We start from the raw sequence: 27,142 nt of genomic DNA, 5'->3' as shown, positions 1-27,142 counted from the left end.
TCTGAGCAAATGAATGCTAAACGTACAGAGAAAGAAGATAAAAACTATGATTGCTCAAGTCAAGTGTATTCACTGCACGTTATCATGCAGTGTGCCAATACTAGTCAAAAATAATTGTTGTATTTAACCAACTAATACAAGCAGAGGATAAAATGAAGTAGAACACAAAGTACTGAATTATTATCAGAAAACAAAATTCCCATTGAGCCTAACTGGACCAGCCATTGCCCTGCCTATCAGATATTACAATTCCCCACCTTTTCCACCCAATGACACCACCAATAGGGTCTTTATCAATTCTCATCTATTGTCTCTTTCTTATCTGCTTCTCTTGCTAGTGACCCTTCACCACACTCATCTCAAATATTTAAATAGCATGGGTCATTTTTTATACCGTATGTATACAGTACTTACAGAGAAATACAAGTAGCGACTTTGACTTGGTAGTAGAATCACAAGGTAGCCACCAATGTGACCTTTGCCATCTCTAAGCTACTTGCTCGTACCTACCTCTGCCATTTTTTTCCCCCAAGTTTGCTGTGACCCTACTTGATGATGCTTATAATGCACCAATAATCATGACTTGTATGGGCTCTGTAAGGTTGCAGTATGTCTCTCTCTCACACTCTCTCATTGGCCATTATTAAGGTGTAATCTTGTCCCATGTCTCAATCTTCCAGCTGATCTATATACTATACTTTCAAAGACTGTATATGCATGATTAGTTCATATCAGTCATATATAGAAAATTCAATAGGATCATCATCATCAGTTCAAATCCTGATTATCTGCTAGTAAATGTGTGTGACATGCAGGCCACACTGGTTACAACTATATGCTATAAGCATCTGTCTACTATACAGTGGAACCTCGGTTCACAAACGTCTTGGAACACATACAAATCAGTTTACGACCAAACAGTTCGCCAAACTTTTGCATCTGTTCACGGCCACAGACTCAGTATATGAACAAGCCAGTTTCCCTTTCGGTTTGTGCATGCCAATGATTTCCGCACATGTTCAGTCGCTCCCTGTGCATTCCCTGTGCAGCGAGAGAGAGACAGAGACACACACACACACACAGACATGCGCGTGAGAGAGAGACACACACAAACACGCCCGAGACACACACACACGCGCACTATAGAGAGACACACACACACACGCGCGCGAGAGAGAGAGAGAGACGGTTGGACGCATAAGGCTTGTTTTTAAAGAGACAGATCTGAGCATTGTTTTAACTTTGTTGTATTTATTGAAGACTTTTTTCTATTGGATTTTAACTTCCACTTCAATTCTGTTTACAGTGATCGGTTCATAGCGTGCATTGTTGCAATGTTACTTTTCTAGGTGGTTTATTAAATTACAGATTTTTCAAATGTTCGTTTTTTTCCCTGTGCTTAATACTCATTAAAAAAAGTGTTTTTAGTGAGTGGTTCGTAGCGCTACAGTGCGAACTCTTGCAGTGTTAGTTTTCTCTGTTGCTCAAGGTTTTCTTCGATGTTTTTACATTTAGTTTACTATTACGCTGTGCATTCTATGGTATAATTAACTATATTTGTGCTTAGAAAACTTTAAAAAATATATATTTACATACAGTTCGTACAGTCTGGAATGGATTAATTGCATTTACATACAATCCTATGGGAGAAATTACTTCGGTTCATGACCAAAATTGTTTTGGAACGAATTATGGTCGCGAACCGAGGTTCCACTGTACTTCTTTAATGTTAAGAAAAAGTAATTTAGAAATGAGTGCTTAGAAAAACAGAAAAATGTCTATAATTTAACATAGCAATTTATATGAAAGATATACATTTTATTTAAGATTGCCACTATTAACTCTTCACAGAGGTTTGTGATCTGGGTGTACAAATTTTTCAATCAAGATCAGAATTTTTCAATAAGAAACATCCTTTACCATGAAAAAAATCTGTTGTGCCTTTCCCACTCATTGATTGGTCAAGAGTTCTGTCTCCAATTCAAAAGCAGAGAATTATAAGAGTGCGCCTTTCCTGCTTACTGTGAAAGCTCCCTTTCCTTGAAGTAACTGTTAATAATATTCTAGCAAAAAAATATACTGTTTACATGTTGTGAACATACAACTGGATAATGGACATGTGGATTATTTGACATGAGTAATGTGAGAATTTTTTTTTTCCCATGGATGTTTTTCACACTGTATGCCATTGTGCAGCATTGGTCACCTTTAGGATTTATTATATCACTGGGAAAATACCCGCGCTTCACAGCGGAGAAGTAGTGTGTTAAAGAAGTAATGAAAAAGAAAAGGAAACATTTTAATAATAACGTAACATGATTGACATTGTCATTGTCATGAGTGTTGCTGTCATATATATATACATATATATATACACACACACACACAAACATATATATATACATACACACACACATATATACATATATATGCATATACATATGTACATATATACACATATATATACATATCAACATATATATATTAGGGGTGGGACTCGATTAAAAAAATTAATGTAATTAATTAGAGGCTTTGTAATTAATTAATCTTGATTCATCGCATGTAATCGCACACGTAAATTTGCCTCAAAGCGCAAATGTTTTTATTAATTTAAAAGGGTTTTAGTGGGCGACATGGACATGAATATTGTAAACTCAAGCTCTTTTAATTTCTGAAAAAAAAAATGCATTTAAACTGCATTTCAATTCAAATCAGAATCATCATCCGTGGCTAAGATTGGGCAGACTTAAAAATAAAGTGGTATTCTAAGTACTTTAAGTACATGTTCAGAATGGTATTGTCTTTAAATAATAATAAGAAAAATGTCAAAATAAAGTGCAGTTTTTCATCTTAAAAAAATAAGGCAGAAACATAAAAGTTAATTTGTCCAGCTTCAACTTTAAATTCTGAGTAACCTTAGCCAAAATTATTTTGTACATTAGGCAAAAACAGTGTGATCATTGAACATTTTGTAATTAGATGTAATTAAAATTACTAACGGTCACAGAAGTCCAATGATCCCCAGTAAGAGCCACAAAGTCCGATTTCTGTAATGCATCTAAATCTGCTTGCTTTTTAGTGTCATAAAGCTGTTGAATTTTACTTGAAATAGTCTCTCGGCACGGTAGTCGGAAAGTTGGATCACCTGACGCTAATTGTAGCACATTTTCTAACCCCCTATCTTCCACCACTGTTAGTGGTCTACAGTCCAAAGCAATCCATTTTGGGAGAGAATCTGTAAGTTTGACCAATGTTGACTTACTAATTTTGGTCCTGAAGCCAGTCATTTCATCAGGTTTGGGCTGCCGACACCTTTTGTTGGTACTCGAACTCGTACTGCTAGTGCTAACAGCTTACACAGTTTCTGTGCTCGCTTTAACATGTTTTGCATTTAGATGGAACCGTAAGGTTGAAGTGCTTTGGTGGTCTGCAAATTCCTGTTTGCACAGTTTGCACAAAACCACGCTTTTATCAAGGCTTCCGTCAGGTAGTCTTTTGAAATGAAATTTGCCTCCAATCAGTCATAGCAACGCGCTTTCTTCCGACTCTTACATTTTTGTAGCTCTGATGTGTGCATCAGTGTAATTGGTGTACCAGGAAATCATGCATTGAGAGAAGTTCCCCTTTGCTTGGAATGCAAAGTGTGATTAAATGCGTTATTTTTTAACGTGTTATGGAGCACATGCATCGAAGCTTCTCAGCTGTGGTTGTGCTAAGAAAAGGAAACATTTTAAAAATTACATAACATGATTGTCAATGTAACCTTTTGTAAGTAGTGCCTGGAGGATTCAGAGTGTGGAGAAACTCTAGAGACAGCGTGTGTATAAATTTGTGGATTTTTCTGTGAGTATTTGGTGGCAGCATCACAAAGTTGCTTCCGCAAGACCGCGTTAGCTGCGGAGCTCAGCTCAGAGCAAAATGAGCTGAATGGGAGGGGAGATGATGATGTCACTCACCCATCCGCCTCAACTGTCAATCCCCCCACAAACACAGTCTCTTGGAATCTGCATAAGCACAGCCCTTCACCTCTCGTTTATACCCTGCGTCCTCTCATTAAACTTGTATCCCGCATTAGTCGTGGGCATGACAAACGCCAGCGGCAGCCTGTCTATGAACTTAATATAAACTTTAGGTTTACACCGTGCTTTGTTTCCAAAGTAGCTGCAGTCATGAATATGCTTGTATGAATCACTGTGCATGACAAACGGCAGTGGGAGCGTGTCTATAAACTTAATTTAAACTTACGGTTTACACCGTGCTTTGTTTCCACAGTAGCTGCACTTATGAATATGCTTGTATGTGTCACTCGCTCGCTCGCTTCTCATTGTTTCGCTGCCTTCTCAATTGTATAATGCATGTTTTCTTCAGTGCTTTTTGGAGCTCTTCCTTGTTTTCTAAGTACTGCGCTCACAGTCAGTTCACGTGATTACGTGGGAGGCGTGATGATGTCACACGAAACTCCGCCCCCCACTGCCATCGAGCTGAACTCCATTACAGTATATGGAGAAAAATAGGTTCCAGTTATGACCATTACGCGTAGAATTTCGAAATGAAACCTGCCCAACTTTTGTAAGTAAGCTGTAAGGAATGAGCCTTCTACCTACAAGGGAAGTTGGAGAATTAGTGATGAGTGAGTCAGTCAGTGAGTGAGTGAGTCAGTGAGGGCTTTGCCTTTTATTAGTATAGATAAGTGTGTTTCTCTCTTTCTACATTAAAACATGAGAATTGTTTTCAGACATTCCATAGACTAGAAACTACATGGGTTAAGTAACATATAAGCTATGTAAAAAATATAATTTTTTTGTGTAGTATTCCTTTAAGCAATTGAGAATTATAGGATACATTTTTAAGCAGAAGAAGGTCTTAGAAGAAGACTTGCCATTAACAACAAACCAAGATACAACTTTCTTAAAAGATATTAAATGTAGATACTCTTCTATTATTAAAATGTCACTAACGATGTGCAGTCTCACAACTACAGAGTCATGGATTCAAATCCCAGGCTGGGCACTGTCTGCTTACATGGCTTTCCTGTGTTATTGTAGGTTCTCTCACAAAAACAAAAGTATTGCAAAATATAACATACAGTACGTCACCCATAAAACAATAATGTGTACAATATGCAGAACAAAAGAATCACATTTGATGGTTCAGACATTACTGAATGACAGATGGACAATCAAAATACTTTAGGGGTTCGCCCAAGGGTAAAAACTGTTTTTGACCTTCTGCTATAAATATTGATGTAATAATACTGTATGCCAGACTGTGAGAGCCATATGTGTCAAAGATGGTTACTATCCTCTGTTATGTCAAGGGCTTTATTAAGGCAGCAAATTTTTGATGCCTGCAAGTTTTAAGAAATTCTATCATTTCTGAAGCAAACATCACAATTCTCTAGGCTTCCTTACTATCCTTTGTGGTTGTGATGCCATATCACACAGCAATGCTTCCAGTTATGGTACTTCACATAGCTGAAATATGATCCTTTTAACGAATTCAAAATAAACACTATAAAAATATAAACAAAGCAAAAGTTATGTATTATAAAAATAATGGGAAACATGTTTTTACATTACCCAAAATAGTCATTGGTCAAATATACATATGGTCACGTGTATTTGAAAGTTACATTTATATTTTTGGAAATTCTGGCATAAATTTGTAAAACTTTTCTCAAAGAAGTATCTTGATAGACTATAAGAATATATAAAAACTTTAAAATCAAACTCACTAAGGGATACTGCATTGAGGGTAATTCCAGCTGCAGCTAGGCCACACAGGAACCGGAAACAGCAAAATGCAAAGTATGATGGAGAGAAAGCCGTGGAGGTTCCAGAAACAGCAAGCAAAAAGTATGACCAAGTCAGTACTCTCCTGCGGCCAAATCTGCAGTATAACATCATTATAGTTAATTGCTTTATAATGTAATGAACAGTTCAGTCAAAAAGACAATATATTAATATTACTTATTTGGCTTTTATCCAAAGTGACTTACAACATTTAATTACACTTCTTTTGTTTTTCCAGTTAAGTTATAGGCAGGTAACATGGTCCCACAGCATCAAGATCTGAACCCACCACCTCAGGGTTTGAAGTCCAAAGCCTTAGCCACTACACCACACTGCCTGCTTAGCACAACAACATTAATACAAGCATTATGCATCAATTCCATCTAACTGAATAGTTTTCTGCTTTCCTCTACCTGATACAGAGTGATATATACTTTATATATTAGCATAGTCTAATTTAACATTTCACATACAATATATTAAGATAACAGAAAATGCTTAGCAGAGAACTGTCATGTTTATGTAAGAATGGTATTCATAAATTCTTGTTCAATTCAAAACAATGCTGAACAGTTTGTCACAAAGAGAATTACATTTTTTTTCAGTTTTAGGTAGTAAAAGGCAGGGATTTTAAAGCTGGGGACCTGCCACACTGCACCTGGGGGACTGTGACACTCTTGGCAAGGTTAACATTCTGAAAAAAATCTATTCCAATTCTGATGATTTTCTTTAACTCTAGAATTACCAGAGCCAATGAAAAAACTTGTAAATCCGGCACACTTTAAATCCCTTCGCACCTCTCCGTCAGCCTCTTTATTTATTTATTACTAAAACATGAAAAACATTTCTATTTTAACGATATGTTTAGGTAGATTGTTGTAGACGCAAAACACACATCAAATTATTTCCCCTTACAATTCTGGGTAGCTCACTCCCAGATAATCAATCAAGGCAGGAACTGGGAGAACTTCTTGCCCATTCTGAGGAGGTGGTGGGAATGGTATTGCAGGGCTGCTTGCTGTTTGGGCTTATCGACACATTTAGAAGACAAAAGAGGCTGACAGAGAGGTGCGAAGGAATTTAAGGTGGGACAGATTTATGAGTTTTTTCGTTGGCTTTGGTTATTCTACTGTTAATTACCTCATGTAGTTATTAAATATACATAACCGAAAATATTCTTCAATTTTTTGCATGGATGTAGTCCAATATAATTGTAGTTGGAGTCTAGTACTGCCATTCTCACCTGGAGAGATGGAGAGTGAGCCTTGAAAAGGATCAGTCTGTTACAAAGTGGCAGAACTGAGTCTCTATTGTCATGCTAGGCCGCATCTTAGTTACATTGTTCCTTCTCCCAATGCTCTTGCAGCAAATCTCCACTGTTATCCTGCATACCTTGTTCTCCTATTCCATGGCCACCACCAGTGCCAATTCATGCTTTTGAAATTCAGTGTTACAGCTCTGTCACTCTTCTAAATCTTTGAACCTATCCACGTCAGGAAGAAGACTGCCCGGGAATAACTTGACAAGAGCAACAGATTTTTGCAAAACAGTGAGTTGTAAACAGGCGAGTCTGGAAAACATCTCTCACTCTCTCTCTCTCTCTTTCACAGGACGGCTGCATCAATGCTACAATATTTTAGTTTTGGTAAACTTGATTGCTACATCATCATTTAAAGAACAGTTTTAGAATTTGGCAGATTAGTGCAGAGTACACAAGGAGGAAGAAAGTCAAATGTTAACAGCTGTTAATAATAAAACTCAAGTATCTGACATTTCATTTTAGTGATATTAATACCATATTAATCAACAGCAGAAAGTTTTTAACATCACCAATGTTTGGCGACATTCATACTTTGTTTAAAAATAAGCACAGAAGCAGGCTGAACCTAGAAGCAGAACTGGGTAGCAATGAAACAGGCTCATCATTTACATTGACTTAGAACCATTTGTGAGTTGTTTTTCTCTTTTGTTGATGATTAGATGTATGTTGACTTGTGAGTGAATGTTCTCCTGCTTTTGATCTGATTTTAAATATAATTGTATCATTTTTATAAATGTAAAGTATTGAAAGGCCTTTTTTTATTGCATATCAAATACACTTACTGCTTTTACATTAAAATAATTAATTACAAAAACATTTGACATATACTTGGAAACTTAAAAAACAGACCCACACAAAAAACTATCAAATCTCCAAAATGCATTATCAGTATGGTAGTGGTAAAAAATATCACCTTTAGTTGGGCCTAATGAGAATTCAGTATTTAACAATTTAAGATAAAAAACAAGAAAATGTAATTTCTTCAAAATATTTCAATTTCTGGAGGTGTTATATCAAGAAAAAAGGCTTGAGAGCCCCGACCTCAGTCTATCCAATGATATTTGAACATATATTCAACAATAGTCCACAATAGTAAAGCATTTCTTGAATGGATCTGCTAATGTCCAAGATCATGCTATGAGACTGCTGTTAGCAGAAACCAAGATCCTGGATAATGCGATATTAGGTTTATATTATTACCACCCTGACCAGGTGGTACAACATTTTAAAAAGTTTGGGAACCCCTTGTATAAGACATTACCTGGCTATTGACTTATGGCAGTGGAGTTAGGATTCTTCCAGGTAAGCAATGCAAGCAAAATAGATGATTTCTGGTAGGAGGGCAGTTGTGTGTTCTCTCCTCAGTGATTTTGCAATAAGATGCCCCGTGGAGGAGTGATGTATGTCATAATATAAAGGATTGGATTTCCTTGCTTATTTGAGAGCTGCTGAAAAATTTTGTGTGTGCCATAATGGGAACATTGAACAGTAGGCTACCAGCAATTGCTTTATTTTAAAAACAGAAAATATTTTCGCTTCTACCCTTTTAAATTTTCAGTTTGTTTTCGAGTATACAATTTTAACATGCTTTTTTAGTCACTGTAATTATAATTCTTGTTAGTTTTAATAACCCTGATAAAGGTGCTTTAGGACGATATTACTTTTAATAATATTAATTCTGCAGTTAAAGTGAAATGAAAAGAATATTAACACCCTGGTCATTGCTCTCCATCATATTTCAGAAAAAAAAATTAAAGTGATATTTAAGTTTTCTTATAACAGTTCAGCATAAAGTGATCTAGTTTAGTGGGGAATGCAAAGGAATACATGTTAAGAGTATATTCTTATTAACATTAATTATACATCCAGAGATCTTATGAAATTCACCAAACAGGTTTAAAACAAATAAAAATATATTAATATAGTTTCTGTTTGTGTCCTTCTCTTATGATTAAATCTAACTGCTTCAGATGATGATGAACTAGGGGTTCAATAATGGTCGCAGGTAATAATGTCTGGTTAGCTGTACTAATTTGAAATAGTAAGAATTTTTATACAAACTGAGGATTCTGAACCAATGTAAAGAAGTTTATTTTGATAACCCCTGGCCACCTGTGGCCGCTTGCTATTGGTTCACAGGCATATTACACAGTCAAAACTCTGACCCTGAGATTTATTCATAGTTATAGCAGATGCTAAAACTATTGGACATTGTTATCTATGCAAGATGAATGGTATCTAACTTAATACAGGAAAGGAATATGCCTTCTCCTGCATGATCTCCAGTCATGATTTTGCTGGCAATTGAATATTCCTGCAGTTTTACAATTTGTAAGTGTGTTGCATTACATGGGCTTTATTTGTCATCTGCTAACACACAACTGAACTACTACTATTTTCAGCGGAGCGATGCATATAAGGTATTTTCTTTGATGTATGTGCGTTAAGTTGGTTGTATTGACACAAGAATATCATTGTTGTATTTTCCTTATGAAGATGAAAACATGAAATATAGATGTATACTACATGACTTAAGTTTTGAAGAAAAATGAGTGAAAATATCACATGAAAACTATGTACAATTTTGCTAATCTTTATATACTGTATATACAGTATATATATATACACATATATATACAAACATATACATATACACACATATATATATATATATATATATATATATATATATATTTGAATGGATCCCAAACTTGCAGAATATTGTGAATTGAAATCTCTATTCATCACCTAACAAAACTGAACTCTCTAAATTCTTGTTTCCAAAACTTGGTCCTGATGGATCCACTGGGGCTTCAGGTTTTTGTTGCAACTAGATTCATAATCAGTGATAATAATTAATCTCATGTAATTAGCTGGCTTTTTTTTTCCATTTGTAAATGCACAGCAGTATGATTTTTACATTTACAGTACATAAAGAATATTTCTTTTTGCTGTAGCATTAAATGCTAAACCATGTTTTCCTATTATTTTGCCCTTTTTCTGCTTAGTTTTCTCCCTTCATTGTAATTATGACAATTAAATGTAAGCAGAGCAGACACCTGGGCAAAAATGAATGATGAAAGGCTGCAACTACAACTACAGCATCAGGTTCACTGTTTAGTAAATATTAGAATAAATAACAGAACTCCTGGAAAAGCAGAATGAGATCAGGAGGAAAATATTATTAAAAAGTAAATTAACACATTATCCCCATATTACTGCTTAGTACATTTAAATGAAAATTTACCAAACTTAGTTTTGTAATTTCTTCATTGACACTAAAGCACAGAAACTGGGAAATAACAGATCATTTAATTAGGCTAGGAGTTCGATTAAAACAGAAGTTGGCTGGAACAAAAACATGCTGCCACATTGAGTCCCCAGCACTAGTTTGGGAACCACTGGTCTAACAAGTAAACAAAATATTGTTTACTAGATGTTTGACTTTTAACAAATCCAAATTTCACTGAGATATCAGGAAAGGGAACATTTCTCTAGTGAGTGATTAGTTTGTAGGATGCAATATCAAGGAAGTCTTACATTGTTGGATGCATCATGAAGAATTACTTAGCAGAGTTTTTTTACATGCAGTCTTAATTGTAAGAAAATGTTGAAATGTTTTTCTTCAACATAACTAATTCAAAAGTGGGCGAAAATGGAAGAAGCAGAAAGAACAACACATTTTTTCAAATAAGATAATATAGAGAAAATATAATATGCAAATATATTGAGTTGATACTTCAGGACACATCTTCAGTGATGTATCTCAGATCCTCGGATCTCTGTCTTTTGACATCATACATCCTTCATCAGGTGACCCAGCTGAAGCTGATCAGACCCTTGCATTTGTCCGAATGGCTAACTAATTACTTGCTCCCAGTGTTCTCCTCTCGTGAGCCACAGCTACCTTTAGGTTTTCTCCACCACTTTGATGGTATTTTGGATGGCTCTCCTCTTCCAATTTCTCTCAGTGCCCATTTAACTAATGGTTTTACAATTGAAATGCAAAACCCCTGCGGCACTGGAAATTCCATCTTGCTGACAGTCTCTGATCAGCCCCTCATACTTGGTTGGTAAGCTTCCTTTCAAAGATCTCTTCCAGGCATTTTTTAGTTGTTATTCACGATCCACCAACAGCTGCCAGTCAATTGCAGAGGTCAGGATGCTTGTTGGAGTTCTTCCTGCCAACTTGGCTTCTCTCTAGGTCTGAAGGTGAAAATCCACTTGTGAGCGTGAGATTGTTTCGCCCATTCCACTCCTTCGCTGATTGCTCTAGCAATTGCCTTTAGGACCAAATTATGCCTTCATCTGGACCATCTTTCACACAGAGTTGCTTGCCTGAAACACATAAGGTAAGATGGGGTTTCTACTTTGCCCCATCTTTGTAGGTTGGATGGGCTGTGAAGTAGATCGTACACAGCCTGGGCGAGAAACTTGATGCAATGTGCCTCAGCTCTGACTAGATTACCTTCCTCTATGCAACATTCACCTATATTCACCATGCACCCTCCTGCCTTATTCCCATCACCCTGCACAATTTCTCCACTTAAACTACCGCTTTTACCTACTCCCTTTATCAATGTTATGGTGTACAGCTGAAAAGGACTCTAGTCCAGCTCTTCCTTGAGTGACCACCCGTCCATATTCTTATGATGCAGCCTTGCCTTCCAAAACAAGCCTTTACTGCCCTCTGCCTTCCACTTCCTGCTAGTCCTCACCGAAATCCCAGGTCTTGCCACTTTCTGTCAACTTGATTCCCTATAGTGCAGTACTTTCATGGCTCTTGTTACCTTAAATTCCTGCTCCCAAGAATTTAAATGGCAGTTGCAGTTTATTACTTCGACAATATAGTGCATACTACACAGGTACTTCTGTAGTCCCAGCAATCTCTGCAGAAGGCTACTAAACTTTGTCTCCAAGATTTCTAAGGTCAAATTGGCACCTCGTAAATCAGAAGAGACCACATAATTCTAGGATGAATGCAATATTGATATAACCATGTTTTAAACTTTCCAAGTAGCGCACACTGATCCAATAATGTTAGCTAGCCATCCAGGCTTTTCTGAGATGTTGGGATGGAAACGCATGCAGTGGCAAACCAGAAGTCATCCTCCAAGTTCAAACTTTCTCATGTGTTGGTTATTTTACCTCTGTTGTGCAAAACATCTTTATTAGGTGTGCCACAATATTAATGATAACATCTTTTACCAGTTACTATGTGGCATGTAACGCTGCCTTTCAGCCATTATATAACATGGTGGTGTGCTAATTTGCACAAGTTTTGTATTGAAGATTTAAAGAATTATGACAAATGTGTTTAACAGAGAAAAGGCAGGAATTAAGATTTTTTTACATTAGTATTCATTTCAACATTGAAGGATTTAACAATAACAAGGCCTTTTGAATGAGTAACATATAGCTAGAGCTCTGGCAAGAGGCTTCATGGGTTCCTGCATCTATTTGAAAACCCAAGCCAACACCGGGCTACCTATTCACCCTATGAGGTAACATTGATAAATTAACAAACCTCTTTGTTGCCTATTCTCTGTTTGGTGTGTTTTCCTACTTCTATGAGATCATGGAAGTCCAGGTTCTAACCTGCATCACCACCGGTTCCACTTTTCCAGCTACTCTTTTAATGTTCTATTTAAAAATAACAATTCAGGAGACAATACATTAATATGCACAGGCAGTAAAAAAAACAAGGAGAAATTAAATATGACAGTAACATGCATCTTTCTGTATTTCTTGGAAAAGAGAAAAACCAGTATTGTATTTTTTAAACATTTGCACTAAAACCAATAAAAAAGCATTGTGACCTAGTGGCTAAGGCACTGGAATTTAAACCTCAAAGTTTTAGGGTCAATCGTGCTTCAAATGTAAGAACATATTAAAACTGTAATATAGAGCAGATCAGTAATGAAGCACGCCAGAATGATGTTAAATATAGAAATGTACTGAATATGTGGCATTTAATGGAGCAAAAATTCAGGAATTGGCCTACAATTAAAGAAACTGTATAAAAATAAAAAGCTGGGTATTTTATTTTAATTTTTATTTTTCTGTTTACAAACTAAACGCACTGCACACATTTATAATACAATCAGAATCCTAAAACAAATGTAAAAGTCAATATTTTATGGAATATTTTACAAAACTACAGCAGAATATCAATCAAACTGCATTGATCATAATGTAAAACAACACTTTGAAACTACTTTCTAAAGTTTACAGGGATTGCTAAATCAGAACTAAATTTAATTAGAACTACATAATATGCTTCTCAGTTCATTCAAAATGTAGCCAAAGCTGAAAAGTCACTTTATAGGTCACTGTAAATAAGTTATACTAAGAATAACTTGAAGCTGATAAATTGAACCGACTTTTAACTTAAGTGTCTCTAGAGCAGCACATTTGACTTTTTAATTGGTTTAGAATATTGTATTACTTACTTGTCTGAAAGCCTGCCTAAAATGATGGCTCCAGCGAGTACACCTCCCATGTAGACAGTCTGGCTCATCTGCTTTAAAGGCTTTCGGCTGCAAACCAAATCCCACTGAAAAAGTAAAATACACTAAATAGCCCTGAGGTCTTTAAAATTGAGCTTATAGTCTTAGACCTCCAAACTGCAGATAGGTTTTCCTAAAAGGAAGACAGAGGACAACTGAAAGGGAAGTGCTTAGCTCAATAGCCCCGTTGCCCACAGAGATCCAAAGCTGATCTGACATTTCTACAAAGATAAATGAACATAATGCAAAATTTAACTTCATTAATGTTGACATCAACATACGTACTGAAGTCATCTCCATAATAACTTGCTCACAGATGCTCATTCTCATCAGCATCTCCAACTCTGTCTGTTTTAAAGTCAGTCTTTACAAATGCTACCGAGTGTTCAATGATTTACCCAGTTATACCTACCACGGTATATCATAACAGCCCTGTTTACAACCAACTAATCTACATCTCAGTAAAGCAGTTTAAATCTTATTTTTCCTGCAGATGTGTGCCTAATATTATTAATTTTACATATATTAAGCAAACTGTACAGTATTATGTGGTCCTGAAGCAACACAAATGACAAATACCTTGTCTATTTGTTAATTCATTAGAATAATTAACATATTTTAGTTGGAGTGTATTGTCCTAGAATTTATCTGATGAATTTGTCTTGACAGGTAGATGTTTCTTGTCAGGAATGAAAAGGACAGTTAGCCTTGCTACATGGGAAGTGGCAGCAATAGATAGGCCTTGCCAGTGACTACAGTACTATTGTTGGAAAGGTTATTTATAACAGCTTTTATGACAGCGCTTTCTTGCACTATTTAGATGTATTGTACTGTAGATTAAAGAAGAGAACACTGGGGCAGATGAACATGGATCAGGAGTGTAGTTGCACTGAGAAAGCTCCAGTTTTTTGGATTACTCTGGTCATGAAACCAAAAACTTTTGCAAAATTATCCTGCACAGAGGTATCATCTGATAAATTTCCCTATATTTAACATGGGCAGTATAGGGTTAAAAAACGTAATGTCTTAGAGTGGACTATATTAAACATAAGATAGTTTGCTTTTGTGTTAAAACGGAATCTTATGTAAACTGCTACACTCGTATGCTAATTGCATTGCATTGTTCTTCTATATGACTTCTACTGTATTATTATTTTCTTATTGTTGTGCATATGTTTACTTAGAATACTGTATGAAGCTTTGCATGCATGCACAAAATTCTCACTTGAAGGTTTTCCAATGCTGTTTCTGTTCTGGTGTCTATATAACCACAGGGAACTCCTGTTTCTGTATTACATCTTGCCTGAAGAAGGTGCCTGAGTTGCCTTGAAAGCTTGTATATTGTAGTATTTTTAGTTAACCAATAAAAGGTGTCCTTTTCCTTGACTTCTCACTTCATCCACAATGGCTAACACGGTACAACACCGTATCACATGACAAAAACAGGAAGTCTTTTCATCTGCTTTTTATCTATCTATCTATCTATCTATCTATCTATCTATCTATCTATCTATCTATCTATCTATCTATCTATCTATTGTCACGCATGTGTGTCTGAGGATCTCTTTGCTGGCTCATTCGAGGTAAACGGTAACCCACCAGGTCGAGAGGGGGGTGTTGTCACTAACTCTGTTTCGTTTTCTCCCCACTGTTCCCAGAAACCTCCCAATGAGGGAAATTAGCTCTGCCTCTTCAGTTCCTCCCATTATAAAAAGATTGGGTGCCTCCACTGACTTGTCTTAAGATGAGGCCAGTTCCAAAGAGTAAAAGCTCTAGGAAAGCCTTCCTTTGTTCCGACAGCTAGAGTTAAAGCTGAATTTATTTTCTGTATTGTACCCTGCAGCCTTATGTTAAGTATTACCAGAAGGCACCTGTTTAAGTTTCTAGAGATGTTTCAGAGAATTAGAAGAGGATTTCCTGGCCGATTTCCCAAATATTTATGATTTGTTCCGGCTCTGTTTGAACCTGTGTTCAGCCAGCTCACACTATCTATCTATCTATCTATCTATCTATCTATCTATCTATCTATCTATCTATCTATCTATCTATCTATCTATCTATCTATCTATCTGTCTAAAGTAATTGCCCAGCTATCATTTAAGTAAACCAGTATTGGCATTCATAAATATTAAATTACAATGGAAGACTTAAATTTCATTTGCGATCAACATGGGCATTCCTCCGGTGTAATAGCGTATTGGGAATGTTATAATCTTGGAGATTTCAGCATAGGGCTTATAAAGAATGATATAATCATTCCTCATTTATCTCAAATGTACAAATTCGAATTTTATTCTGACATTTTCTCTACTGTAACTGAAAAATACTGATGAAACTCAACACTAAAAATAAAAATTATTATATCTGTAGTGTTGAGTGAGTGAATTCCAAGGTAATTCAGGGTATTTTCATTTAAACAAAGTATGTAAAGCTGTTTCTGTAACATGCTTTTAGAACCTGCTTTGTCGGAAAATCCCTCTGTTAGGTTTATAACATTTGATATTATAAGATTTATATTTGCTTATATTTGCTATCATTATATTACTTATATTTGCTATCATTAGCTTTTAAAAAATTTACTAGAGTAATACTTAACAGTATTACAAACTCTAGGGGCCTCATGTATAAACGGTGCCTACACACAGAAATGTTGCGTAAGAACTTTTCCACGTTCAAATCGCGATGTATAAAACCTACACTTGGCGTAAAGCCATGCACTTTTCCACGGTACCTCATACCTTGTCGTACGCAAGTTCTCCACTCGGTTTTGTAGACTGGCGGCACCCAGCGTCAAAGCAGTGCTGCTGTTCCTGTGTGGTTACTCCTTATTTTCCTGACACAGCTTTATAAATACATTGAAACTAAACGCATATTGTTTATTAGTGTAATGCATCTGATTGTAATTAACTTGTAACAATATAATGGTCCAGGGAATAGCCATAGTATTCCAAATACCATGTGTGCTTTAGCATTGTTACTCTCACTGCACCTTCTTCTTCTTCTTCTTCTTTCAGCTGCTCCCATTAGGGTTGCCACAGTGGATCATCTTTTTCCATATTACTCTCACTGCACCACTTGGAGTATTTATATAACTGTATCTGAGTGTGAATCACAGCAGCAGCTGATCAGAAAGAGAATTATCGGGATACAGAATCAAGCACATGCTACCTCAGCCATGGCAAAACGTTTCAAACCCTTTCCTGTACGGACCTCGAGGTTCAGAAACAGTTTCATCCCAAGAACTTTAAACGCACTCAGTAAGTGCTCCTTGTAGAACTGTTTGTACTTATAAGTAAAATTACTTCACTGTAAACTTGCAGTACAGTTATAATATTGCACAACCTGCGCCACTTTATAAAGCGCGTATTTACATATGATGACGATATCATTTTTAAGATGAAATGCAGCAAAATATGTTTATTATATTATACAGGTAAAACTTTAACTTCATTTAAATTATCCATATTCTTCACTGGGACTGGTGTGAAGGAAAGAATAATTAAACATGTACTACAAAGATAGTTCAATGTTCCTTAAACGTTTTGAAGAATCTGCGCTCTAAGCTTACAGATGGCTTAACATCTATTACAGAGCTCATTGTGTGGCGAGGACTGCAGGGGTTGGCCACACCAATATATATTGAATATAAAACAGAAAGAGAAAAAAACAACACAGCTAAAAATGCAGCGGCAAATTTCGACAAAAGCTAAATGCTTGTGTCATGAGCACGAGGCGGCTATGCAGGGTCTGCAACGGACGTGGCCATCCACCGTGCATAAGATACCATATTGACATTGGCGGGCGAAGGAAAAAGTGCACTTTTGTTATACTTTTACACCAATATATGTTCCTGTGTTTGAACGACACGGGCAGATGGGGAGTATCTGATGATTGCATATAGCGCCGAAGTTACTGCTCTTTACCATTCTTTCCTCTGCATGTCCTGGAGTACAAAAGAAACAGCATACAGCAACATGCGGGGACTGGCCGGAACACTCAATAAAACTGAATAAAAAGAAAATCATGTGACGATGAGATACGAAGAAGGCAGCTTCGCCAGCGTTTGTGTGTCAGCAACCTGGGGGGGCGGGCGTTAGTATGCATCGTGGTACACTGCAGAGCTATAGCGCGTCTTTAGTGAAAACAGCCGTGTCAGATGGGGTTGTATGGATTGATTCTGAACGCGACTGAGCGAATGAAAAGTGAATTAAAAAAATAAAGGCTAACCTTTACAAGGATCATAAATTGCACCGGCTGTTACAGACTGAAATGAAATGTATGCTTTTAATCTAAAATAGTAAGACTAAGAGCAGTTTAGTTCTCAAAACGGAGTGGTGCAGGATCGAACTCGCGACCTTTTGATTCCAAAGCGAGAACTGATTTTATTGCACCACGGAAAAAGTTATGATAAACAGCTGTCAATGTTGCATGTTAAGAAGGCTTTTTGTTTCTGCAGTTATATTTTTGAATAAAAGTGCAATTGTGTTATATTTGAACCTTTTGTGAAAATGTTTCTTTGTTATTTGGACTTCAGGCTTCATACATTATATAGTTTATGCCTACATTTTGTCATCTACTACTAGAATATAAAAAACGTTTCTGTTTTAACAATGTGTTGACAGAGATTACTGTAGAAATGGAACAGACATGAAATGCGTGTGTTCCAAATAAAGATCTATTATTTCCACTCTACAACTCCACTTCACTCCCAGATACTCAATCAAGGCATGAGCTGAGAGAAGTTCGTGCACGTTCTAAATTGGTGGGGGGATGGAATAGCCGGCTGCTCCTAGCTTCTCTTTATCAGCACATTTAGAGGACAAAGGACGCTGGCGGAGAGGTGTGAAGGGATTTAAGATGCAATTTAAGGTGGGAGGGAATTACGAATTTTTTCGTAGGCTCTGGTAATTCTAGTGTTAATGACAAAATAAACTACATGATTAAAGTGGAAATTTCGAGATTGAACTTGACATTTCTTGCTGTTTTCCCCACTGTGTGCCTTTTTTTCTCTGTATTCTAAGCTTTCATATGACACTCAGACGGTGGGTTACGACTCGTCTTTTCACGGCGACTGATATCTGAGCTTTCAAGTTTCTCCAACACGCTATGTCACTCAATCAACTTCCTTTTGTTGATTTTACCACAGTTTAATTACACAAATAGTATGTTTTTCCTTTGCCTCCACTTGGTATTCGCTGAAATTCTTATATTTTCCCTCATGCTTTTCCCATTGTCTTTTCACAGAAGGCTGAGCTTAAGGGCGATTTATATTGATTTGCATATTCAAAGAGGCGTAATACTGGGAGGTTTTGGGGCGGGACATAAGGTGCGTGCAGTGCAGTGCAGTGTTAGTTTTCACTCAGACCGGGATTTATGTAGCGGAAGAACGTGGAATTTGGAGTACGCACAGATTCCTACATCTGGATTTTTCTGTGCGTAAGCACATTTCGGCTTTTGTGCTTATGCCATGTTATAGTGCGAATTCTACGCACGGCGTTATACATGAGGCCCCAGGAGCTTTAATTGTACAAATCTAGCCCTTTCCTACATTTGCCCAAATTTAAAGTTTTCTATGTGAATCCAGACTTGTCAATTTTACTTATTATTACTTATTTACATTATTCAAGAACTCTTGTATAAAGAGCCTTTGTTGTTTTGTTTCCAGAGTATCTTACATAAGTGATCAGAACTGTTTTATTGTCTAGCATGTTTACAAATCCAGAATTGCAACAATAATGGATTGATGTTACTTGCAGTCAATTAATTGCAACTTAGAGACCACATTACTTTCCCAATTGTACCATTTAAATACAGTATATGATATACTGCATGTGTTTTCACTACATTTGGCACTTATTAAGGGTTATCCTCATGAAAATTAGCTTGCCCTCAACAACCAAATGAATGACACAAATTTTGCGTTTGTTGATTTGTATTCAGGTTTGCATGCACTGTTGTTTTACGTGTCTCTGTAATGAGTTTCTGCTGACGCATTATATATTGTATGACTAGAGAGACATGCTTTGTTCTTCAAAGCAATGAAACACAAAATACTTTTTATTTTGGTGTTATCAAATGGAGCAGCTTATTTCACTGCTGGCATACGCATGTTAAACAGCCTCTTCGTTTGAAACAACTGTTGTAAAAACTGCCAGTGGTGCAGTTTCCTCAAACATTTTAGCGTCCTTTACAGGTGATTCTGTATATGTGCTACAGTTAGAAAATGGATGGATGGTTAAACAGACATCTGTAGATGTCCAATCAGAGACAAAGCCTCTGATTTGTATTGGGACTGCGTAGACAGAATAATAGCACTGTGAGTCATTTTCACATGTTGTTTTTACTCACGTCTCATCACGTTTTGCAATGCCTGCCGAAATAATACTTCTACTTGCAGTTACTCATCATGCGCTGTGTCAACTTTCACTAAAAACCTGTACTGTTAAGTTTTGGGCATTTTGGTATCAGATTGGGAAGGTGGTATTGGTTCTTGTGACATTCCTAGTTAGGTGGAATTTACCACTATAGAAAAGCAGAAAGAAGAATTGAAAAAAAAAATTCTAAGATAACATAACATATGTTACTTTGTGTCTGTTTCATTTAGCATTGTTTAGAATGATGTAGGGTTAGAGGCAGTAAATGGAGAGCTCAAGTATCAGGAAGCTATTTGCTCTCAAGTCTCACTTAAATTCAAAAGTGTATTTTTTAAGCGGTTTATTATTATACTAAAATAGAGCTGACAATTTGCTTTAGCATGGGGATGAGTTACTAACAGTATGAGTGAGTATTCCATCAATCAAATGAGTAGCTTCAGAGCCAATTGCAGCCAGGAGAGCCAATAAAAATGACAAATCTGGAAGTCGCACTAATTTACAACTAGTATGGCAACAACAAGCAGTCCTTTTAAGGATATTGAGTGATACAAAACAGCATGAGTCCATTGGGTTGGTGCTGGTAGGCATCAATATGATACTGCATTGCTGTTAGAGAGAGGTTGGGAGCATGCACTGATAGCTTGTTGTTGCACCCCCCCACACAATGAACCAACTGGATTGGGACCTGAGTACAGCAGGTGACACCTCAGCACCACACTGGAACAGTGTGAGGTTTTTTACAGTGGCTAGACTGCCAATCCTGCCACCAACCCCTAAGTTTACCCTGTAACTTGGAGGACCTACTTGTAGGGCTGAATGCAGATTAACATCTGACAGGACAAAGCAATTGTGGGTTATGGGCCTTGCTCAAGGGCCCAATGGAGTAGAGTCACTTCTGGCGTTTACAGGACTCTAACTGGCAACCTTCTAATTGCCAGCACACATCCCTAACCTCAGAGCCACTACACTGCACTATTGCTGGTAGAAATAGGAAAAATCTAAGACTTAGCAAAGTGGCGAGTGCTGCAGGGAGTTCCTAAAATAGACTTGCTGGGCCTTTCTTAGAAGTTGCTAGAGAGTTCTGGGATCTGGAATGATAACTTCAGGATCAATACAGGAGAGCAGACAGCTGAGAGACTACTACCTCTGCAGCTCCACCAGCGCTTCTCCAGTCCCTTAGGTCCTCTGGCCTGGGTGTGTGGCAGCTGGCAGAGCTTCAAAAAAGATTGGTTTGGATCGGCTCAAAAATGTGGCAGCACATGTTTCCATTGACCCCATGTGACGAGTGTGAGGTGGATCTGGTACCAAGACTGCATACGCAAAGGACAAGGTAAATCAGAATGGTGTTACAGAACAGCCATGTAGAGAGTCTGTGACACGACATTTGCACGATAGACATATGAATGCGACAAAATAGAGCCAATTAAAACGCGGCGTCAAAATCGCGCCGACAAAATCGCAAAAGTTTCATTAAATATGAATTACTAGTTTAAAGCATATATAATAATGTTTATTTTAGAAGTCAATATTATGAGACACGGCATGCCATCAGCACGGCATGCAGATAGTCCTTAAGATCACGTCCTGCATATGTAGGAAGAATTGCAGCAAGACGTCTTGATAGTTGAGCGTATTTAGACTTGCTGGCTGCCTGACTGCTGGTAATTCCACTTTGTATACGACGCATTATGCCAACCCTCGACTGAGTTATTTGTTCGTGGCATGCCATCAGCAGTTATAACCGTTATAACCTAGCACATAATGTGTACATAATACGCACGTACGCGTCCCACTCTCTTGGCCTCTCTCGCGATTTTGTCGTGACGATTTTGTCGCCGCGCATTTGTCAAAAACCAGTTAGCGGGTTTGTCGGCGCTCATTTGTCCGTCGCGGTTTTGTCGGGGCTCATATGTTTATCGCGTTTTTGTCTGTGAACCAGAGAGTCTCGAAGCAGAAATCTGGATTGAACACCAGTTGTGCCATCAGTTTGTGAAGGAAGACAGCTGACTGACTGTTACACCTGCAGCTGTACACAAAAATCTTCTCCTACCTACATATAACAGGAGGATTAGCACACAGACGTGCAGGATGAAACACTACACCACATGATAAAAAGCAGCGCTCAACATCCCTGAAGTTCAATATAAAAACACTGTGTTCAGCATTCCTGCTGGTAACTAGTTGTACATCCTCAGTGAAAATGAAGACTACCTTGCAATTTTCAAGACTTTTGTGTGTTTGGACATGGAGTGGACACTGGGAACAGCAGTGGGAGACTACTTTGTGACTAATGGATTTATTTTAAAAAAAACTATGAAGCAGTTGACTGATTCTAACATTTAACAGATCTCCCTTGTAACATTTGCTTTCACTTATTGTATTCTAGAATATATAAATTTACGTTTTACTGTTCCAAGAAAATATGTACAGTAAAAATGGAAAAATCAGAATACAACCTGTGGTAAGATTTTTTTTTTCCTTTCTAATAATAGGGAAATTAAATAAAAGCAAATATAAAATAACAATGATGCTACATTGTAAAAAATAAAAACAATTACAGTTTTAAAAGGTAAGCAACAATTATTTTAAAAATAGAAGTAACCTTAATGTTTAAAATAATCAAACTGTTTAGAAGATCCTTCAGAAATGTAATACAGTAGCTTTAAAGTAAAACCACAAAATCAATGCAAAAATACAAACTAGGCAGACAGCTTAAAATCAGATGGATGAGAAACTGGAATTTTCATAATCTTAGTTAATGCTGGTTATTACAGATTTAATGTGTGCTGTTGTACTCAGCATATTAACAATCTAGCATCTGCAGAACCTAATTTGTATTTACTGTATATACATGTTTTCTTAGAGTAAGACTGATAAAAAACATAGGAAAAACAATATTCAGTAACCTTACCTCTGAAACAATTGTTTCTAAAAATTCACGCCTGTCATAATCCCATCCATCTTGGCACTTTTCAGTTGTCTGATTAATTTTATGATGAGTGGTTTCGTTCAATATTAATAGAGTCCATTGAGGGTTGAGATATCTTTCACATTTGCTAGGATTATTGTTTTTTTCTAAAGGTATAAAAGCCTTTAAAATAGATTTATTACTGAGTTCAGAAAAGGAGAAAGTCCAGTGGCTAACTGTACTTGTCTGGTTTGGAATTCGACAGTGGTGATCTGGAATTGCAGCCGAAAAGTTCTGAAGAAGGGCATGGCAAGCTGTAAGGAAGCCTGGAATAGTCAGTAGAATTGCATTTAGCAACTGGAAGAGTCCTAGGCCTCCAATATTATCCAGCAGATCTAAGAAAGCCATAGCAAAATCAACTTGGAAAAGAAAAGACAGCACAGGACCTGCACAATGCACTTGCTTTGCAGTTTTACTAAATATAAAGCATGTACAAAGTTCAAAAAAATTAAATACAAGTGATGAATTCACACCCTATTAAATGAAAGACTGGTTAATAAGGCACTGCTTGCAGCCGTTTCTACTCCTTAATCTGTCAAGTTAATCTTCTACTTTTCTTTTATTAATTAATGGGGTTCTTGTCTAACATAAAATGCAGGTTATATTTTATCCTGAATATTTTTTCAAAGAATATGTATAAAACAATTTAAGCAGCTTGTTTCAGTTGTGATATTTAGGAATGTTGAGCAGTAGATGTAAAATCAGGTTGTAAAGCCCTGATGACCTTTTTAATTATGGTAGCAAAAAAACATCAGCTACCAGTGCAATTCCTTCTGTTTTATTCATTTCATTTTTTAAATGTACATGAGCATTTTTTTTCTATAGTCTGATGCTTGCTTTTTTTATATTAGAATGTGAGATAAAGAATGAGAAATATTTTGTGATGAATCTAAAACCTTATCTTAAATGTAATTAGCCTGATGCATCATTTGCACTTTGACATGCACTATATTTGTCATGTTAAATATTACATATTAAAATTTTCAAATTATTTTCAATCTGGGGCGGCACGGTGGCGCAGTGGTAGCGCTGCTGCCTCGCAGTTAGGAGACCCGGGTTCGCTTCCCGGGTCCTCCCTGCGTGGAGTTTGCATGTTGTCTGCGTGGGTTTCCTCCGGGTGCTCCGGTTTCCTCTCACATTCCAAAGACATGCAGGTTAGGTGGACTGGCGATTCTTAATTGGCCCTAGTGTTTGCTTGGTGTGTTTGTGTGTGTCCTGAAGTGGGTTGGCACCCTGCTCAGAATTGGTTCCTGCCTTGTGCCTGGTGTTGGCTGGGATTGGCTCCAGCAGACCCCTGTGACCCTGTATTCAGATTCAGCGGGTTAGCGAATGGATGGATGGATGGATTTTCAATCTGGAGAAAATAACAAATGAGAATATATGTAAAATATATCAGTTATCAAAATTCCTAAAAGTTAGTCACAAAGTAACAGCTTTATGATACATTAAACAGGCTTAGAAAATGGTTATAGCCTGGTATGGTTAAAGATACATTTTTAGATCTTGTCCATTTATGTATTTTCTAATCTGCCTATCCAGTTCAGGGTGGTAAAGGGATGTCAGGAGTACCCAATAAACAATTCATATATTGTGTTTTACAAATTATGGCATTTTTAAAAAATGTGTATTTAAATATTGTCCTTAATGTGAAATCAAACAGTATGCTGTAACAATGTGAAATAAATATTTGCATTTAGTAACTTTCAGAACTTTTAGGAAAACAAAAGGGCAATAAGAAGTAATTTGAAAATCAGAGTATAACTTGGTTGATTTTATAACATTATGCAAAATCCAGTGTCACAAAAAAATGACAAGAAGACATCAGAAAAGGTTTGGGGCAGTGGTGAGATGTTCACAAGTCAGAACCCAAAACAGGACTGATGCCGGTTGTCAAAGATGGCGGCTTTATTTGCTGAGAAGTGGAGTTATGAAAGGACCCGGAACCAGAAGCAACGTCATCAAAGGGGCTGGGACCGGAAGTGACATCATCGAATGACTGGGAACCGGAAGTGATGTTATCGAGGGGCTGGACAAGAAATTATGTCAGAGGTGCTGGAACCATGCAGGATTTCCCGTGGATGGTCTGCAAGGGATTGAGAAAAAAAGTCAGTGCACCTTGCCGCCCCCGGTCTGGTGTGGAATTATTACTATTCAGGCCCTTTAGCTGTTTCCCAATCGCACGTGTGTGACACCAGAAACATACTGCCAGACTTGAAGGATAATTAGGGTATTTTTGAAATCATAGTTAGTTCTTTGTAAACATGGTATAAATGAAATTGTGTTCTAAAATGAAGTGTTTCCAAAATAATTTTAAAATATTTTGCCTACATGAGCACTTTAAAATGGAGGCAATGGGCCACAGAGACACCACTGGAAAATAAAAGCCTAAAAGCTTAACAAATACGTCCACTTTCAAGCTGCAAAAATCTTGATATAAGAAGATAAGGTTTCTGTGTTACCGACGCATGTTTCTGAATACAAAAGGGAACTGGAAATAATAATTTTATGGTATATCCTTAGCACTATTTTTCTCATGTTAGAATACATTTTCTATTTGCTTGTGTGATAGTGGTGACTTTATGGGAGGAGATCCCACAGAAGATTACTGTGATTTCACCTTTTGAGAGGAAACCATGCCCAGAGGGGTGAAGGGTTATTGCAGAGGAAGACATGCAGTAAGGCAACGTGTACAGCTGCTCTTCTTTTAAAATGGTTGAATCTCATTACATTGATGTTTTTCATTAAGTTATTTTACAATATGTATGTAATCTCAAGATGTGGATTGATGATTGATTACTTTATTGGCTTGAAAAAGTTTTTAAGCTTTTTTTCTAGTAGTGTTCTGTGATATTTGTTAAAATGTATAGAACATGCTTAACTTTCCAACACTATTCTGCATGCAAATGCTTATGTACCATGTTTTTGAAGAAATAACTTTGATTTGAAAAATACCAAACTTATCCTTTAACAGTGCTTACACATTTATGTTGTCTAGACACATCAACTGAATAAGTGTAACTTAAATTTAGTTCAGTATTAATAATAATCCAGAGTGTTTGTGTAAGTAGTGAAGAGAAAATGGCATCTGCAGCACCATCATATAATGAAAGACATTAAGAGACACAAGAAATATTGGGACTAGTAAATTTGCACTCCGAGGACATATACACAAAGTGAGGCAAAACAGTTGGAAGGTTTAGAATCTCAGATTTATGGATCATCCAGTGCCACTATTGATAAGTGTTCAGCTGCAACTTGGTGGGAGACTCATCTCATTTGCACATGCAACCTCTCTTCTCCTCCCTCCCTCCCCATCCATCATTCCCTTGCATGTCTCAGACCAGTTTTCTTTTTTGTGTACTTCTACATTCTTCCCACTCCTCCTCCATCACCTTCAGTTATCACAATGTGACAAAATCTTTCTTCTCTGTGTCGTATCTCCTTTTCTGCATCTGTCCTGTCTGCACTCCTTTCTCCTGATTTCTTTACCTAGCTCTTGGTGGACTCAGCAACATGCATTCTCTTTTCTTCTCTCTCTTCCTCTCTTGATGCTAACTGTCCTCTTGTCTGTCGCCCTGCTCGTACTATCTTCCACTCTCTGTTCTACTTGCAGGAAACTGTGCACTGCTAAAAGTGCTAGGCGTAAGATGAAACAACCAAATAAGTACAGGTCTCTCCTGTCTTCCATCTCTGTTCCTCCTTCTCTCCTGTAAGTGACTCTGACATTTCTATCTTGCTCTGTAACCACAGACCCACCTGTAACGTTATGCTGTGTCCCTGCAGTTGACACACCCTTTGTTGTACACATGTCAGCAGGAGCAAATTATTAAATGGCACACTACGATAGGAAGGTTGCAGTACAATGAAAAGTATGTCAAATCTCAGCACCTACAGTCTGTCACCTATGGGAGATGGTTGGGGGATGACCTGCTTGGAGAACCTCAATTGTGGAGGTTGGCAAATAATTTTAAACATGGCACTTTAGCCCAGCGCATGTGCAGGGAGTTGGAAGCTGAAAACAACAGGCACAGGTGAGTGTATGTTTGTTTTAGAATAGTTTAAATTTTGGTTTCATCTCTTTGTTAGATTCTACTTTAAGGTGTTTGCAGATTTAAGTTTTGATTTTGTTATTATTGATTTTATTTAGTCATCTTGGTGTGAGTTATCTGTATGTAGTA

General features: G+C 37.1%; 1 protein-coding gene across 1 annotated transcript in view; it reads right to left on the bottom strand.

Moving 5' to 3' along the window:
- Window positions 1-23,312, bottom strand: part of LOC120530574 (solute carrier family 22 member 6-A-like) — a 58,499-nt gene extending 35,187 nt beyond the window's left edge. The window contains exons 1-3 of the mRNA XM_039754994.1: window positions 22,908-23,312; window positions 13,566-13,669; window positions 5,735-5,889 (exon numbers count right to left, since the gene is read on the bottom strand). Of these exons, the coding sequence (XP_039610928.1) occupies window positions 5,735-5,889; window positions 13,566-13,669; window positions 22,908-23,312 (664 nt within the window). The remainder of the gene's footprint in view (window positions 1-5,734; window positions 5,890-13,565; window positions 13,670-22,907) is intronic.
- Window positions 23,313-27,142: the final 3,830 nt, after the last annotated feature.

The sequence above is a fragment of the Polypterus senegalus genome, chromosome 6 (genome assembly GCF_016835505.1).
Source record: "Polypterus senegalus isolate Bchr_013 chromosome 6, ASM1683550v1, whole genome shotgun sequence".
NCBI lineage: Eukaryota > Metazoa > Chordata > Cladistia > Polypteriformes > Polypteridae > Polypterus > Polypterus senegalus.
This window is presented reverse-complemented; position numbering and strand designations above follow the sequence as displayed.